The sequence below is a fragment of the Eleginops maclovinus genome, chromosome 20 (genome assembly GCF_036324505.1).
Source record: "Eleginops maclovinus isolate JMC-PN-2008 ecotype Puerto Natales chromosome 20, JC_Emac_rtc_rv5, whole genome shotgun sequence".
NCBI lineage: Eukaryota > Metazoa > Chordata > Actinopteri > Perciformes > Eleginopidae > Eleginops > Eleginops maclovinus.
The window spans coordinates 20,892,856-20,910,428 of NC_086368.1; the positions used below are offsets into that span (position 1 = coordinate 20,892,856).

Consider the following 17,573-nt stretch of genomic DNA (forward strand, 5'->3'; position numbering starts at 1 on the left):
CCACCCAGGCGTGAGGAACACTGATGAGACGTGACATTTCCAACTCTGCTGTGGTGACTAAATGATTCATGTTGTGTGACGAGCCTCTGTCAGCGTACAGCAACACATACATGCAACACACACACACACACACACACACACACACACACACACACACACACACACACACACACACACACACACACAGATGTCTGTTTCAGCTCCAACTGCAGGCGAGACTAACATATTGCTTGCCTCTCTCCCTCCCCAGTCTTGACAGACATGAAAGGTTCTGCCTGTGCTGGGTACCATGGTAACAGATGCACCTTGCACTCCATGGGTACTGCGGTGGGTTTCAGTGCAGAATCGTATTCCCTGAGCCTCGGCTTGATACCATCGCTATCTGTAATGGAATGTTCTCCATTCTCTTATCTCTGCCCTCTTCTCTCAAGACCCTCTATTCACTCAGTTGCACGACCGCATTATCCTGCCAAAATAGTCCCTTCTTCCTAGACGGCAGTCAAGCATGACGATGGCGCCTACCGCAGTAACAACCTATCCCCTCACGCAGAATGAGAGCATCTTACATTCAGGGAGTAATCGTGTATGATTTTCTGTGCGGAGGATCCTAAGATCCAAAATGTAGCTGGGAATGCTTGATGTGATCGGACTGCGCTTGGCTCTGAGAGTCAAATTATTCACACACAGTTGAACATGTAGGACTTCACAAGTAACATACTGCAGAAAATCTAATTGCAGTAGTCCTGGAGATATCATATATTCAAAATGCTAAGTTTTCAGCTGCACATGAAACTCATATTAAGTTCAATAACCTTTAGGAAAGCTTTGAAAAGACGGATGGATTTCCTAGACAACATAAAACAGCCAATAGAGGGTTTTTTTAAAGGCCAACAAAAAAAAGGCCCACTAAATGAAGGACTTGCAGGTGCAATATACAGAAACCCTGCAAAGCTAGACTTCTTTTCAATAACCATGACAAACACAGAAGAACTGCATGATCAAACAGGAACAGGTGTCACGTGAACGCATGCCACAGTCGAATGGTGTTTTTTCCAAACAAAGCCTCAAACTACAATTTCAAAAGGACCAACACTTCCCACAGTGTCAAGAAATATTGGAAAAAGTAAGCTTTACTGTACAGAATAACTAAAAAAATATCCCTCTTCTCCTCTGACAGTTGGAATGTTTTGATCTATATACTGTTTCAATTGGTTGAGATCAAGTTTAAATAACTCCTCAAATCCCCACAATGATTATATTACTGATGATGATTATCTGTTGAAGTTGAGAACTGGAACACCTCATGCTTCAAGTGCTTTCTACTGTAGGCTGGAATACCAATTATGCTCTTTACTAATTACTCTGTGTAATTGTTTGGTCTATAAAGGTAAGACCTCAGACATTAATTAAATGTATGAGTTGGGTTTTTTGTTACAGTTTTCTTTGCCTTATTGAGAAGTTAGAATATACAGTACATCAGGTGTGGCTTGTAGCTTAAGCATAAAATGAGGGAGCAGATGAAAGGGAAAAGATGTGATCAACCATTGCAGAACATTTTGATCAGTCTTTATTATGAAGTCCTTTATCAATACATTTTTACTTCTCAGAAAGAATATACAAAAGGAAATATAACAGAATGAGAAAAATAATGAGCAAGAGCAATTCTCGAGTTTATCAAATGCTCTTTTTTCATTTTTTTCCTGATCAATAGTCTGTTGGAACACTCTTGTTATTATAACCATGTCTCCGGAGTAAGAACTGAGGCCCGACTTAAATTTGTACTGCTGTGCATGGTGACATTGGGCTTCAAATAATAAAGAATCAATCTACAATCCTGTCAATTCCAGACAGAGGAGGCTATGCCCAGTCACCATCTTAAGAATTTAATCTATCACAAAGGATCTAATGTTACATCCATTCACCTCTCCCTGAGTGACAATCTGGTCGCAGCTACTTGATGATCCATTTACATTTCTCATTTGTTCCTCAGAAATATATTTTGAGGTGTGACTGCTGAGTCAACCTCACACAGATCCACCTCCTCAGTGTCACCTCTCCCTCGCTATTGACAGCAACATATTTCTCTGTAAATTTAGATAATATAACACATATCCTGCTGACATACGTACCACATATTTATATAAACATAAATACCTCTTACTGCAGGTTAAAACACAAACTATGAGATGCTACGTTTGAAACTGTAGCCATCAAAGTGATGAACCAGATGTTCGACAAGCTCAGACTTGGGCTGGGTGACAATCGCTGCTTGAAGAGAATGGGTGGCTGTTATGTTGCATAAGCTCTGACCGGTGAAGTAGAAGAGCAAGGAAGAAGAAGAAAAGCAAGAAAGAAGAGCCAGGAAGAAAAGCAAGGAGGAAGAAAAAGGAAGAAGATAAAGGAGGCTGGTGAGAGCACAGACAAAAGGGTAGAAAACCACACCCTGCAAACTGCATGTAAGCTACACACACTCACACACACACACACACACACACACACACACACACACTGTACCCTCTCCCAGTTGTCATTGAGAAAACCCTCTTCTCCTGACTTCAGGATTTGACCTTTGTGTCGCCGCAGGGAAATACCCGCAGTGACCTCACATGCGAAACCACTTACTGGGAAAACCACCTCCTCTCTTTCGTGGTGCGAATCAATGGGCTTTATATGATGCAGAGATGGCATGTGTACGGCATGCAAATGGCAGAGGGAACATTTGCATTTAATTTCACTGCATATGTGCCTTTCTTTTTGTATGCTTACATGTGCAGATGTTGGTTTATTTATTCAGATTTTGGCGTGTGTGCATAGATGTACGCCCATATCTGTGTGTGCACTCCTGTATGTGTGTGTGTGTGTGTGTGTGTGTGTGTGTGTGTGTGTGTGTGTGTGTGTGTGTGTGTGTGTGTGTGTGTGTGTGTGTGTGTGTGTGTGTGTGTGTGTGTGTGTGTGTGTGTGTGTGTGTGTGTGTGTGTGTGGTGGGCCAGCTCAATTGGCATTGGGATCAGGTATTCTCTCGCTGATTCAGACTCTGCTGGGAATTCACAAGGGAGACAGCTGATAAGAGGTAAAGGGGAAATGCAGTCCTGTTTGGAAAAATAAATTAATATCCCTGTAGAAACCACACCAGAATATTCATCCTGCTCCAGATTGGGTTTTTTCCATTAAGTTTGTTTTGGCAGAGCTGAATCATAGAGTTTGACCAGAAAAAAACCCAACCCTGCTAATGATATGATGGTTAAACCCATTTTTGTTGCAGCAAATTTATGATTGCAGATGACGTCAATCTTTCAAGCAAGTTCCCTCTCACATATCAGTCCAGCCTTTTTATCTCCAAAAACCTGAACGGCACTCAGATTCTGGCACTGTGCAGATTGTCTTCATGTATTGTGCTTGTCTGAAGAAAAAAAAGGTTAAGAGTCCAGGTTTAGCAGATGGGGCTCTCAGGACAGAGTTATAAAACGGACAAACAGACATTAACAATACAACTCAAAGGAGCTTTATTGGCATGACAAGTCAAACAAACAGTAATGCTAAAGCACATTGCACAAGGTGGTACAAAACATGAAACTCTCCCTCTTTCTCTCTCTACCTCAGTCTCTGTTTTCCAAGGAAAGTGAAGAGAGCTGAAGGAGGCAGGCAGGCAGATCGGAAGAGAGTGGGAGAGCGGCACGAGAGGGAGATGAGGAGATAAGAGAGATGGAGAGCCAGGAGAGAAGGAGGAAAAGAGAGGGATAAACAAAAGTGAGAGTAGAGCAAGAGAGAGGAAGAGAGACAGAGGCACGATATGATGAAATGAATGCCAGGGAGAAACAGTTCAGACCCACCAGATGGTTACTATGGCAACCACATCCCCAGTCTCTCTCTCTTTCCCCCTCCCTACCTCTCTCCCTCTGTCTCTCACTCTCTCTCTCTCTCTCTCTCTCTCTCCCTACCTCTCTCGTTCTCTCTCTCTGCCTAGTTGCTTTGTTGCTGCTTTAAGTCTGTGGAGGGAAACCAACGGCTGAGAGAGACAGCTTTTTACATTTTGGTGCAGTGGCATCGTAAAGCCTCATAACCAACTTTACATACTTGTGCGCGCACTAAGTGTAGATTCAGCAGGGATGTTATTTATTGCCTCCTGGTTGTTGATTTCTATCATCACAAACACTGACTGGAGCAGTGGTTTCCTCCCATGAATGAATTATCTGCCAAAATATAAAATGTTAAGGATTGATATTCCTTGCATCAAGGCGCATTGCACCAGCGCAGGGGTCATGAACAGTTCAAGGGAAAGTCTCTCGCTACCCTAATGAGTCTCAGGTCTTATCCATGACCCTGCCTTAATCACAGACACACAGGCAGCTACTATATATACAAATGTCCAGGATTTGTATTGTAAAGTGTGCACTGCTGTAAACGCTGCAGGCAGATTGAGATGCTATGAGCGTTCTCCTGAAGCTCAGCAGCACTGCACTACAGTTTTATTCACAGTATGGGCATCGGATGTCTTCACCGAGATCGTATTCGCCCCTGCAATGAGCAAAAAAACCCCCGTTAAACACACTCCCAACTGACATGTATGCTCACAAATGCAAGCCTACATGGCACCATGCATGCAGGCCCGGCACACAGTCACCCAGCCTAACTGGGATGCACAACAAAGGGAAAAGCTTGTGGGCCCCCCAGCTAATCTCATGCATGGGGATCATTTTCAAAACAGAACAAAATGGTGGGCCATCTCTCGGTGGCAGAGTGGGTCTCTACAGGGCCCCCGGGGCGGGATGGCATGTAACTGTGTACGCGTGCCTGCTGAATAAAAGATGCTGACCTAGATGGAAATCCGCCATTGGTCACTTAATTTGTCCTACATGCGTGATTGGCCTGAGACCAACCACATAGTATAGCTGTCCAATTGACCGAGAGAGGAGGCGTTGGCGTATGTCGCCAAAATGCTGCTAACTTTTTTACGGCTTTCCAGAAAAATATTGTCTTTAAGATAGAAAAAATAAAATGCAATATCATCTGAAAAATATTTAAGAATAGATCGTATTTACATCATTTTGTACATTTATTAATTAGTCTATCTATTTGTCCTTGCTCTCTTGATTTACCCTGAAAACCTTCAAAGTCAGAATCATGAGAAACATTTATAGTTACTCCATCATCAAGTAACATTACGCAGCTCACTGATGCAGATTGGATTCATGCAGTGTGCCAGCGCTGGGTCATGTGGGACTAAACATAGTACATATGTCTACAGGTCTGTGAGCATGAATGAGCCCGACTGAAAGAGTGTTTTGTATCAACATTGTACTGAGCCCTTTTACATTATTGATATGCAATTTGACTGCCTGCCATTAGTAAATTATTAAAGAATTGAAAATTGTTGAGCCGGTGCTTGACAGCCTTGAAGCTCTTTGGCCCTGTTAGAAGAATGAACACGGTCGCGTGAACGTCAATGACTGTTGAACTCCAAATGAAAGTCTGCTAAATCTCTTTCTCCTGCTTTTCAAAGGACTCAGGGCTATATAGCCCACACCTCATGTTATGTAATTATCCAGCTGTTTGTTGAGAGCATTGGTCGGGTTCAGGGAGAGCTGGGTCTCCCCCGGAGAAAGAAAGAGAGGCTGGTTCCAGATGCTCGTGGTTGCCTGGCCGACCTTGGGACTGAAACTGTGTTTAAACCTGGAGGCTCAACCTGTCCCAACACACTGCTTCTCCCTTCTTACCATTCTCACAACAACTTTTGTAATAAATACAACTTAACAAACTGAGCTTAGGTATCACTCTCACTGGTTTGCTAGAGGAAAATTTGACCTGGACTTGTGGCAAGGTTCATTGAGTTTTGGAAGAGCATTGGAGGGAGGCTTAAAAACAGTGGGAGGAATTTTTGTAGTTTTAAAATATAGTTTATTCTTTCTGTTTTCTCCACTGTCCTACTACCCTAAGATAAAGAAGCTTAAAGGTCATTAAATCATCTTTTCCATGCTGTCGTGCAGTGTCATGCATTGTGCATCGTGTTTTTCAACCACATTTTTGGAACTATGTGAAATTGTATTACAAGACTGCAGCATTTCATTTCATTAAAATGTTTATAATTAATTAATATTGTTCTTCATTTTCCCGAAATATAACTTGAGAGTAACATGAGACTAAATATTTTTAAATGGTTAAAACTGAATCGTGAGGAGGAATCCCCTTTATAGCAGTCTTTCTAGTCCCTACAAAGGATGTTTACATTGTATACAACTGTCTTTTATAACATATAATAAACAAAAAAAATAGTTTATGTAGTGTTTAAAATGTTGGTGATTCTCATTAAGAGGCATCAGGAACCATATGTTCTGTTCTGTCTGACCATGCTGATGTTATCAAAACTTTAAAATCTGAATACATGCATACACTTATTTTTTATATTTTGTCTTTTAAACACATTTGTTTAAAGTCAGGTCTGTAATACAAAGGCTGGAGCTCTGACTGACAAGACGTTGCATCCACATTAAAATTCCTTGGTGATGTCCACTCTGCACCATCAGCCTCTCTGGCTAAGCCTCAGGAATACCAACCAGCTGTCAGGCCCTTACTCTCTCACTCTCCCTCGAACCATCCCTCTTGCTATCTCACTTTTCTCGCTCTTTCTCTGCATGCTCACTCTTGTTGACAGAAGACAAGAGCTGCATCACCATTTTAATTCTGGCGTGGGTGTGCAGGTTTTATTTATTTTTCCTGCTAGAGCTGCTTAGAGCAAGCAGTAAGGAGCCTGCACAGAGTGAAGGATCAGGGGTATGAATCTTAATGACTTCTAAGAGAAGACATTGGTGAGAGAAGGTCTGGGGAAAATCCACCCTAAATCTCCTTCTCTCCCCCGAGCTTGTATCTCACCTATGGACCCGTGCATTCAGCCTGTCTGTGTTTACAGGATTTGTCTCTTTACAGGATTCTAATTAATTAGCTGACAATAGACAACTGGGGACCAAAAATGCCCCGATTTTAAAGAAAGAGAGAATAAGATGGAGGAGACTGACAGCATGCCATGTTGTGTAGGATGCATACATTAATTACAAGTAGTAGTGTGACTATTTTGCCCTTTAGTATCATTATTCAGAGAGTCAATTGCAATGAGAAAAATGTATAGTGCAGGTGGTTTTCCATGGATTAGTCTAAGCCCCTTAGCTCCAATCAATGGGAATCCTAGTGTCAAACGAACAAAACCTAAATATATTCAACTCACTATCTTATATGGCAAAGAATAATGGATTGGAAATGGATTAATCTAAAAAAGGTTGCTACTATCTTGACATTGAACCTTTACATATGAGTGTAATGTTGTTTGGATTTCTATTCACTGTGACCATGATTTTCAATCCTACCACATGAATGGGAAGAGACTATGACTATGACTGCAAATAGTCAATACCATAAGTAATGCAACACAATATCCAAAGCACCATATTTGTCATGTCATGGCAAATACCCCCTTGATCCTGCTGTCCTCCCTCGACTGCAGTTCATTGGATTAATACCTTTACCATACATACTAAAGATGCACTCGTCAATATGTCTATGAGGTGAAATTACTATATGAAAGGTTTTAATCATAGTGGCCAACCCACACACTTCTTACCCTGCTGCAGCCCTCCACTTACACAAAGAACGCTTTAGGGTCTTTCCATTTCTTGTTAGGGTTCTATGGGGGCGTAGTATACCTATAGTTTCTGAAGAACCAGATATATTGTTCAAAAGTTTGGAAAAGCAGATCTAAAAGGAAGTGAATATTGGACATGAAAATAACCACATCCAGACAGGAGCCAACTTCATTCTGGTTGCAAAAAATGACTCTTTAAAACAATGCTAAGTGGCTTGCTCAAAACAGCAACAGATTAGCCATAACAACTGTATAAGGCTTATAGACGTGTGTTTTAATATACAAATTGTTGTGGAACTCTGCCATTAAGGATCTAACCTCTGTCCGTAGCTCCTCACAGGATGCTGATTGGTCAGATCCACTGTGATTCGATATCAAATGCATTTGTGGAAGCCTGAATAGATTGCTTTTTGTGTTATCTTGTGATATAGCAGGAATACAGCAAGGTAAACACTCTCTAAATTTCTCATTTTGCACCTGCCCACCAGTTGTCACTGCAGAGTCCCGCCTCACCTCTTTTCATAGCTGCTCTTCAACCAAAATATGTTTTAGAAACAGCTAGCGTTCGTTTTCTTCCATAACGTCTGTTGCTGAGACATCTATGCCCGCTTCTTTTTGATCAGTTCTACAACTAGTTGTTATTAATTCACTCCAGCCCGTTGTCTACCATCAGTGTGCTTTGTATCTCCATTAAAAACACTGTCTGGGTTTGTTTTACAAACGTTGAGCTGGACCATCCCACATTGGATTGTATGACACATTATAATACATCATAAAAACAAACACTTAATAAATCATTGCTGTATACCACATACTTCGCAAATACAATTAAAAAAGGAAGCAAAAGAGTTCCTGAAATTCAGCAAATGTGAGTAAAAAAGCCTTTCCATGAATTAAGATATGACCACAACATATCTCCCTACCAACCTCATTTCTAATTTCCAGATGAAGAGTTAAAATACCTGAACAACTATCCTTCGTTGGTAAGAATTCAAAAGTTGAACTTTCAAGCAATTGTTAATACAAAAAAAGCATTTTTATTTTATGTTACCTTTTCTATCTTTTAGTCTCAACGTTGTTATCTAACAATGTTTGTATTTTGCGGTGCTTTCTTTCATTTTTCAGTGGAGGCAGATCATCAAGGTTTAGCTCTTGTGTTTGCATCCCTCTACTGAAGTGTTACTGTATACATTTTTGGAGAGCACAAGAGCGTGTACTGCCTACATAGACTGTGACATACTGTACACTTACGAGCATGGAGTAGTGTTGGAGAGATCTTACATGATGTATTTTTGCGACAAGTGTTTACCTTTCTTCAGATTTTTCACATAGAAAACCATATTCTACTGCACCCACTTTGATATCCTTTATGTCATATTCAGCGCTTGAAATGAGTCCTTATGTGGCAATACAAAGTCCATCTCTCTGTCTCTTCCAAATTCTCTGGAGACCTCAAGCCTTACTTTTACTCTTTCAGTTGCCATGGATACCTCCGGCAAGGCAGCTGATTGGAAGCAACAATAAACTCCACTTTTTCAAGCCTTTGACAAATTTGTCTCCAAACTGATGAACAGACTCCCTCACATGCTGACACACGTCAAATAACCTATGCACACTCATACGTGTAGATTAACTTCGAATGACGCTTGCCCAGAGCGGCTTTGACCATTGGATGACAGCGGAACAGAAATCAATGTAATCTCCTTCAGCACAATCCAAAGCCACTGTCATCATCTATCTATCTATCCGAGTGGAACAGGGGAAACGCGTGAAATCAATTCTGCATGCATTTATGCAACGGCCAGCCACAGCAATCTGGCTCCAGAGGTGACCCCGGGTGCTCCTGCATGGTCCTCAGAGAGGGCCAACTCTGGTTAATAGCCTGGATTCAACTACAGCACCAAACCTCAGTTCAGGGGAGTGAATCTTTCTCATGTTCCCCATCTCAATATCCTCTTAATGACTCATTAGGTAGACATTTCAAATATATTTTCCCAGCAATGTTCTTCCCTAGGTTTAATGCATGTTGCCTTGGTCCAATACATTGAAATCACCTACAGCTCATAGCCTATTATATACTCCTTAAAACTACTGTCTTCAAGACAGTTTTCTTGACTTCTGACGGTGATGGAATGGCCTTTCAACCATTTAAAAGGCATTTAAAATGTCCATTCCTTTTTGTTGTTTTGCAATTTAAACAAAAATAGACCAATCACTTACAATGAGGAGCCTGGGAACATAAGAATAATCCTCTAGTTGTGAAGTGAGCACTTACAACATTTTTCATTTTGGAAATAATCTTTAAAACAACTGTTTGTGGAAAAAGTTAGCTTAAGCGATTGGTCACTTTCCACAATTAATGCCACAGTTACCAACATAGTATCTGTGCTTAGACAGATTGAGGACTGTATCTCCCAATTTCAATACATTGGGATACGTTATGCAGCCTCTTTCATTAGCTTATTATTTATTGTATCAATCTTCTCTTACTTTCTGCAATAAATTACGCTTATTTTAGTCTAACATTTAAAGTAATGTATCCTTAAATCCCCACCTAATATTATTGCTACATGTGGACAGTATCCCAGTTCACTTTCCGCAAAACAAAATGAACACACACACACACACACACACACACACACACACACACACACACACACACACACACACACACACACACACACACACACACACACACACACACACACACACACACACACACACACACACACACACACACACACACACAATGATGATGATTTCTTATTTTATCCAAAAGTTGGAGTGGGAAATATACATCAAGTTAAGAAACTGTAAGGATTCATTCTTTCAAAAGGTGTTTTCTCTCCACATGGGACAGCTTCTCTCACTCAGTACTAGTTGTTACAGTTTAATGATGATGATACAATGGTTGCATCACAGGAGTTCAATAATGTTTCTTAATTTTGGGCTGCATATTTCAGATTTCCCTCCTCCTTATTTCAATCCAGCTGTCAATGATGTTGTCACTCTAAACAAGCCTATACAACCTAAACAACAATTATTTTATTTAAACATGAACAAATAATTTGACCCCTCAATGTTTGCTGCATCTCAGGGAAGTCTTATAGAACCTTTAAGGTAATGCATGGTTATATAAATGAACGTGGGGAACGATGAAACCAGGCTAGGATAATGAGAATCACTCCTCTTTCAAGGTGTCCCTCCGAAAACAGAGGAATTACCAAAACAGTCATACAAGAGACATTCTTTCTTGAAATAACAGCACAATGTTTAATGCAAGATAAGTCCATGTGTTTCCTGTAGAAAGTCTATCCTCTTTTTTAGGGCAGGTGGACTGCCCGTTAGGATTAAAAACAAAAAGACCTGCATCATCTCTGCTGTCAGTCAGTGTATGTGCGTGCGTGCGTATCGTGAGTGTGCGTGTGTTAGAAGATAATATAGGGTGAGTGTATACAGAATGTTTTGATGCCACCTACAGGCTCTGAAGATAACTGTTTTATGAGATTCTGACTCCAATTGAAATTTAAAAAACTACATGTATTCATTCAAGACAAGTTAGTTTTGCCAACTGGAATCGCAGGTTCAGTAATGCTTGCTGATTTATGTAAGACAAATTGGAACTTTAAAAAAACCTAGGAACTATCATAGTTTGGCAGTTGCCTTCTACCCGGACATGTAAGCGGTTGCACAGGTGCCCAGAATCTGTTTCGGCACGCCATTGTGGAAAGTAGTTACTTTCACATTACTGACTCTCCTCACTTTGAGCTTGTTTTCCTAGTTGGTTTATCCCGAGTGACATAACTAAAGAAGAAACTACTCCACAATGGCTACGGAGTCTTGGGCAGAGGCGGTGGACGAGCAAGAAGCCGCGGCGGAATCGGTAAATCTTAACTTACGCAACACGAGCTAACGTGTTGTTAGCATGTTTATAGGATGCTTTGGCCTGTTCTGATACTGTTGAAATGAAACCTAACTTCTACTTTTTTTTTAAAAAGTAGCAACTATTAAACGACCTCGCCGACAGTGAATAAAGTGGCTTTTTTGACAGACTGTTAATATAAATTGAAATACCTTGTGGTCTCTTTTTGTCGTGAAAGCTAAGTAACTAGCTCGAGCTGAGATGCTGCGTGCTCAATTAGTTATTAGCTTTAGCATTTAGCTGCCTATTATGGAAATGACAGAGGCTTTAAAACAGGTCTACTAAAGGGGTAACCATGATTTAGCACTTTCTTGTGCTTCTTTTTTTTTTGTCCTGTATTTATATACAACGCCAGAGAGCTTTTTGTGAGACATTTAAACGTATGTTTCTCCTCACAGATCGGTGGCCTCACATTAAAAGAGAAACCAGAGGAAAATGGTAAGTGTGCGCAACATTTAGGGGTTAAATTATCCAACCACTGGTTTTTGGTTGTAAGTATAAACCTTTAATTTACTATTGCAGGCACGGCAGCATTAGCAACAGACTCCAGCAGTGCAGCTGCAAAGTCAGAAGTGCAGGGAGAAAACAAGCCTGCAGATGAAGACGACAAAGGTGGGTGGTCTGTTATATTTATGCCACAAAAAATATGTCCTCTGTAGATGCTGTCAGACATTCACGATAGTCTTCTATTTAGATGCTTGGGTGTTTTTCAAATTGTAGCAGTCATTGCAACATAACTTATTTTTTCCAGATGACAAGGCGGCGCAGTCGTTATTGAACAAGTTAATTAGAAATAATCTAGTAAGTAACACAAATCAAGTGGAAGTTCTTCAGAAGGATCCAAACTCTCCGCTCTACTCTGTCAAGTCTTTTGAGGAGTTGCGACTGTGAGTAAATCTTGTGTTCATCCATTCTTCTCTCTTGTTACCCAATAGTTTTGAGAAACAGATATCATCATAAAGGAATTGTCAGATTCAGTGTCCTGAAAATCCCCATAACCCTTATCTGTCGTTTTCCTTATTTCTTTTCCATTTTACTGGTAGATCTTTTGTGCGTGTTTAAAACTGTACTATAATTAGTAAAACAAATAAAAGGTGAGGAGATGCTTACACAAAGGTGTGCCTTCAGACTTGAATCAATATGTGTATTTTGTCCTTGTGCAGCAAACCACAGCTGCTTCAGGGCGTGTACGGCATGGGATTCAACCGGCCATCCAAAATCCAGGAGACTGCCTTACCTATGATGCTGGCCGAACCGTGAGTACACTTTGCACTAAACAATAGTGGAGCCGTCTAATAAGTCTATATATCTTACAGGCTCCATGATATCTCTCCACCTAGTTACTGTTTTACTTAATTTTAATTTGTAAAATTAACTCGCAACAGATACTAATAAAAAAAACCAGTAACTATTTTGCCACCTTTGCCTTTGTTCTAAGTTTGTGTGTCTTCCAGTCCACAGAACCTGATTGCCCAGTCTCAGTCGGGAACAGGGAAAACAGCTGCATTTGTCCTGGCCATGCTCAGTCATGTCGATCCCAACAACAGATTTCCCCAGGTTAGTATCCCTTTATTTTTGCTATTATAGGACATCATTAATTGAAATCTTTAGTTCTGAAACTGCTATTTATGACATACTGTTCGCAGTATATATGGTAGTAATCCTCCCTGTCTCTCACAACAGCTTTTATCCTTGAAATGTGTCTTCCTAAATCCTTCCCCCTCATTTTATTTTTGTCCATCAGTGCCTGTGTGTGTCACCTACCTATGAACTGGCACTTCAGACTGGCAAGGTAATCGAGCAGATGGGCAAACACTACAATGAGGTCAAACTTGTCTACGCCATCAGAGGAAACAAATGTAAGGCTTTGCTACATCTACATTAAAATAGATGATGTGCCTTTTTTTAAATAAAAAATGTATTCACATTTTTTCTAGTATTTCAAAAGTGCTTGTTTCTTGTGATTGTTTTAGTGCCACGGGGCACAATGCTGCAGGAACAGATTGTTATTGGCACGCCTGGTACCATGCTGGACTGGTGCGGTAAATTCAAGTTCATAGACCCAAAGAAGATCAAGGTGTTTGTGCTTGACGAGGCCGACGTCATGATCGCCACGCAGGGTCACCAGGACCAGAGCATCCGCATCCAGAGGTCAGAAAAAAACGGGTTCATGAAAAAGAAAAAAGATCTGAGAAGATCTTAGCATACACTACTTTTTATCTTGTAAATTGAATTCTCTCTTACCTGCCACTCAGGATGCTGCCTAAAAACTGCCAGATGTTGCTGTTCTCCGCAACGTTTGAAGAGACAGTGTGGAACTTCGCCCAGCGCATCGTGCCTGAACCCAACATCATCAAGTTGAAGAGAGAGGAGGAGACGCTGGATACCATCAAACAGTACTATGTGCTGTGCAACTGCAGAGAGGAGAAGTTCCACGCACTCTGTAACATCTACGGAGCCATCACCATCGCCCAGGCCATGGTCTTCTGCCATGTGAGTCCGTGCAATTCATACTTACTTTCATGGTCTCAATATGTTCCCACCTGAACCCCAGATTTTATAGGATTAAATAAATACACATTTTTATGCAAAGCTTTTTATCAGTGTCATCTATATGTGAGATTATAACCTGGCAACACTTTGTCTTCCTGGTTTAGTTTCCTTACTTTACCAACTCTTTCAACACAGTGCCTTCATCCCAACCTTTGCTGTTAATGGGCTTGTGTTGCCAAGTTTTCACATTTGGTCCTTTTGGTACTTTACCATTGTTAGATTACTGGCCAAGTAATTACAGCACTGTTTTCTGTCCGATCCAGACAAGGAAGACTGCAGGCTGGCTGGCAGGCGAGCTGTCCAGAGAAGGCCACCAGGTGGCGCTGCTCAGTGGAGAGATGCAGGTGGAGCAGAGGGCTGCTGTCATCGACCGCTTCAGAGAAGGAAAGGAGAAAGTCCTGGTCACTACAAACGTCTGTGCCCGAGGTAAAGTGCCATTAAAACAGGCAGTCCATACCATGTTTCCATAGCTGTTATTTATATTTAAAAGGCTATTTTTCCATATTTATTGACACATTTGCACTCAAGACATACTGTATGTCTTACGTGGGATGTTTATCGCAGTGAATGTATTTATCTGTAAGGTGTTGCTGGTACAGATAAACATGTATGACTCTTAAGCCTCCAAAATACAAGAGGGAAACGCGAAAACTCCAATTGTTATTTATTCTTACATTAATGAGATGGAGTACAGAGCTCGAATACAACTGTTTAAATTATTACATAAAGTACTTGTTTACATTGTGTTGGGAGTCAGAATTTATTAAAATATAAAAGGAAAAACACTGAATTATATTTGTGTACAAACCTGAGGAATCAGGGCAAGTTTGAATACGAACACCTAAAATAATTATAAAATGAAAGGCGTTTGACAGCATAGTCACATATGCACTGGGTACATGTAAAACCGTGTAGTTCAGATATCACAGTACTGCCCGTCTTCATTGTTTTGTTTATTGTATGCGTCTCACCACTCTTCTGACATTCAGGAATCGACGTCGAGCAGGTTTCTGTGGTGATCAACTTCGACCTTCCTGTAGACAAGGATGGTAACCCGGACAACGAGACATACCTGCACAGGATTGGCCGCACAGGTCGATTTGGCAAAAGAGGATTGGCCATCAACATGGTGGACAGCAAAATGAGTATGAACATCCTCAACAGGATCCAGGAGCATTTCAGTAAGTCTGCAGCTGCTATTCACTCACTCACTCACTCACTCACTCACTCACTCACTCACTCACTCACTCACTCACTCACTCACTCACTCACTCGATGAGGTTCATCATACTGTTTAATTTAGTTGGAGGGTGAATATCCATACTAGCTGTTTTAAAAGTAGTCAGCCATATGTGTACCCTCTAAATGAACCCCGCTGTTCTCCTTGGTTTCTCCCTCTGCAGGTAAGAAAATCGAGAAACTAAACACGGATGATTTGGATGAAATTGAGAAAATCTCCAGCTAAAGAGAACGGCGTTCATCACACCCACTCCCCCTCCCCTCTTGGCTGTCCAAGGACTGTATGCTCCTACAGTGTTTTGTGCTTTTATTTCTTTTAGCTGTCAGAGTGAAGAGCAAAACCACAATCACAGCATATGTTTACACGTGGATTCTCTCTCCTCTCTGACGAGTGTTTTGTAAGTCTTGGGAACATACCCTATTTCACTCTTTGTACTTCTTTGAATAAATTCTATGATTTTATTGCTGTGTATTGTGATAAAACAAAAGCAGCCACAGTGGGCTCTGTTTTTCTGAACACAGAGTTTAAACACTACTTGGTTTCATCTGTAGTAGCGGCATGAACTAATGGAAAATTACCATTGTATGTGCCACATTGTTTTTAATTTTAAGAAGAGCAAAGTATGATTGATTGTAAGCGTATCAGGTAGACCGCATTTACAGGGCTGTTAATTGACTACAAAACCCTGATACAAAGTGTGAAATTGGGTATGCTGCTGAGCGGTAGTTTAATCATTGAGATTGTTAATTAGGGTTATGGTTGGGTTTCAAGGGTCTATGCAAACTTATCAACCTGTGATAGCTATTTTCAAATAATATCAACCTGTATTCACGTGAAATAAATGAATCCTTAATTAACCTCAGCTTTAGCGTCAGGGTGTGTAGTCAAATGCCAAAAAAGGCTGCCTAGAGTCATAAGACACTATAACTCTTTAAGTCATGGACGTTGAGATGTTTTTTGTTAAGCTTCTAATCAATCCTCATTCACCCACACATCTTACGAATGTCATTTATATCATTTAAAAAAAAAAAGATTACAGCTTTTATCAGGATGGCTTGGCCTCACTGCTGAGCATTAATCTCTAAATGGTTTCCTCAATCTATCTCATAACGCCTCTTTAATTCTAATGTGGACATCAGTGTCACTCTTCATCAATGTTTCCAATCAGGGTCTCCAGTTTGCCCTCAGATACATTCACCCAGACTGTGCTGTTATTAAGGATTGTGAGTTTAAACAAAGCTTATAACGCAATGCCTTCCTCAAGTGCATTATATATACATATGATTTTGTTTCTAAGACATTGGGCTTCATATTCTGGCTAACACTTGAAATTTTGATTATATATTGAACTATGAGCGTCTTTAGGATGTGGGAAACCAAATGCTGAATTGACTGAGGACCTATGCCAATCAGATTCATTGTGTTGCTTCAAGACTGACGCATGGATAAATAAACATGTACTTGTGTACATATAAAAAAATATATAGGTTAAAGTAGTTTTTACTGAGTGTTACTTCTAAGAAGTGCAAAAAAAACATTCCTCAAGTTCAATTTTGACGGACGCAGCACTTCGAACACAGTGAGCCTAAATCTGTTAATCTTGCATCAGAGGACCACTGAACAAAATAATAGAAACAGTGGGTTGTCTGGTGCACTTCATCAGCGTGCTGAAGAGCAGTGATTGAACCTCGTACAAACCTCATCTGGCTCTCACCGAAATTAGGAAGACTGCTGGTGGAAGTCCGGTTTTAATGGACTGTTTACGGACAATTAGACACAAGTGTTGAGTGCTCTGTGAAGACTTTCGGGTAAAGAACCAATGTATGCAGTTTTATTTGGACATTTGGATGTAAAAATAATCAGTGAGTGTGTGCACTTTGTTGATCCATAATGTAAAAAAACGCTGTACAAGAACCATGGACACTCAAAGCAGTTTTGGCTACAGGACTTGACACTCTTCTCCACCTGTCGTATACCTTGTTTGATTGCTGTCGGAACCTACCAAAACCCAGTTCATACACATAGGAGTAATACTGCCTGATGAGGCTTAAAGCAAGTTGTCTGTTGTAACCTGAAGGTCATGTGTAGAGAATGATAGGTTCAAGGTGTGTGGTATTCTGTAGCTGAGCTGCGTTCATGGACACAGTTTATGTATTGTTAATATGTTGAATTAAAACAACATGAAAATCTGATCTGGATGAAGTGTGGAAAATGATTTGTTTAAAACA

General features: G+C 40.6%; 1 protein-coding gene across 1 annotated transcript; it reads left to right on the forward strand.

Annotated features, from left to right (window-relative positions):
- The first annotated feature begins 11,276 nt into the window (after positions 1 to 11,276).
- LOC134882765 (ATP-dependent RNA helicase DDX19B-like) lies at positions 11,277 to 17,537 on the forward strand. The gene is made up of 12 exons (XM_063910685.1): positions 11,277 to 11,513; positions 11,951 to 11,990; positions 12,075 to 12,164; positions 12,304 to 12,439; positions 12,716 to 12,808; positions 13,007 to 13,109; positions 13,297 to 13,411; positions 13,526 to 13,703; positions 13,808 to 14,045; positions 14,369 to 14,531; positions 15,095 to 15,286; positions 15,509 to 17,537. The coding sequence occupies exons 1-12, from the start codon at positions 11,457 to 11,459 to the stop codon at positions 15,568 to 15,570; spliced, it is 1,467 nt and encodes a 488-aa protein (XP_063766755.1). The 5' UTR covers positions 11,277 to 11,456; the 3' UTR covers positions 15,571 to 17,537.
- Positions 17,538 to 17,573: the final 36 nt, after the last annotated feature.

Coding starts and splice junctions, on each gene's coding strand:
- LOC134882765 (XM_063910685.1), top strand. CDS start 11,457: ATGGCTACGGAGTCTTGGGCAGAGGCGGTGGACGAGCAAGAAGCCGCG. Junction 13,412..13,525: donor CGCCATCAGAGGAAACAAAT/GTAAGGCTTTGC, acceptor TGATTGTTTTAG/TGCCACGGGGCACAATGCTG. Junction 14,532..15,094: donor TACAAACGTCTGTGCCCGAG/GTAAAGTGCCAT, acceptor TCTGACATTCAG/GAATCGACGTCGAGCAGGTT.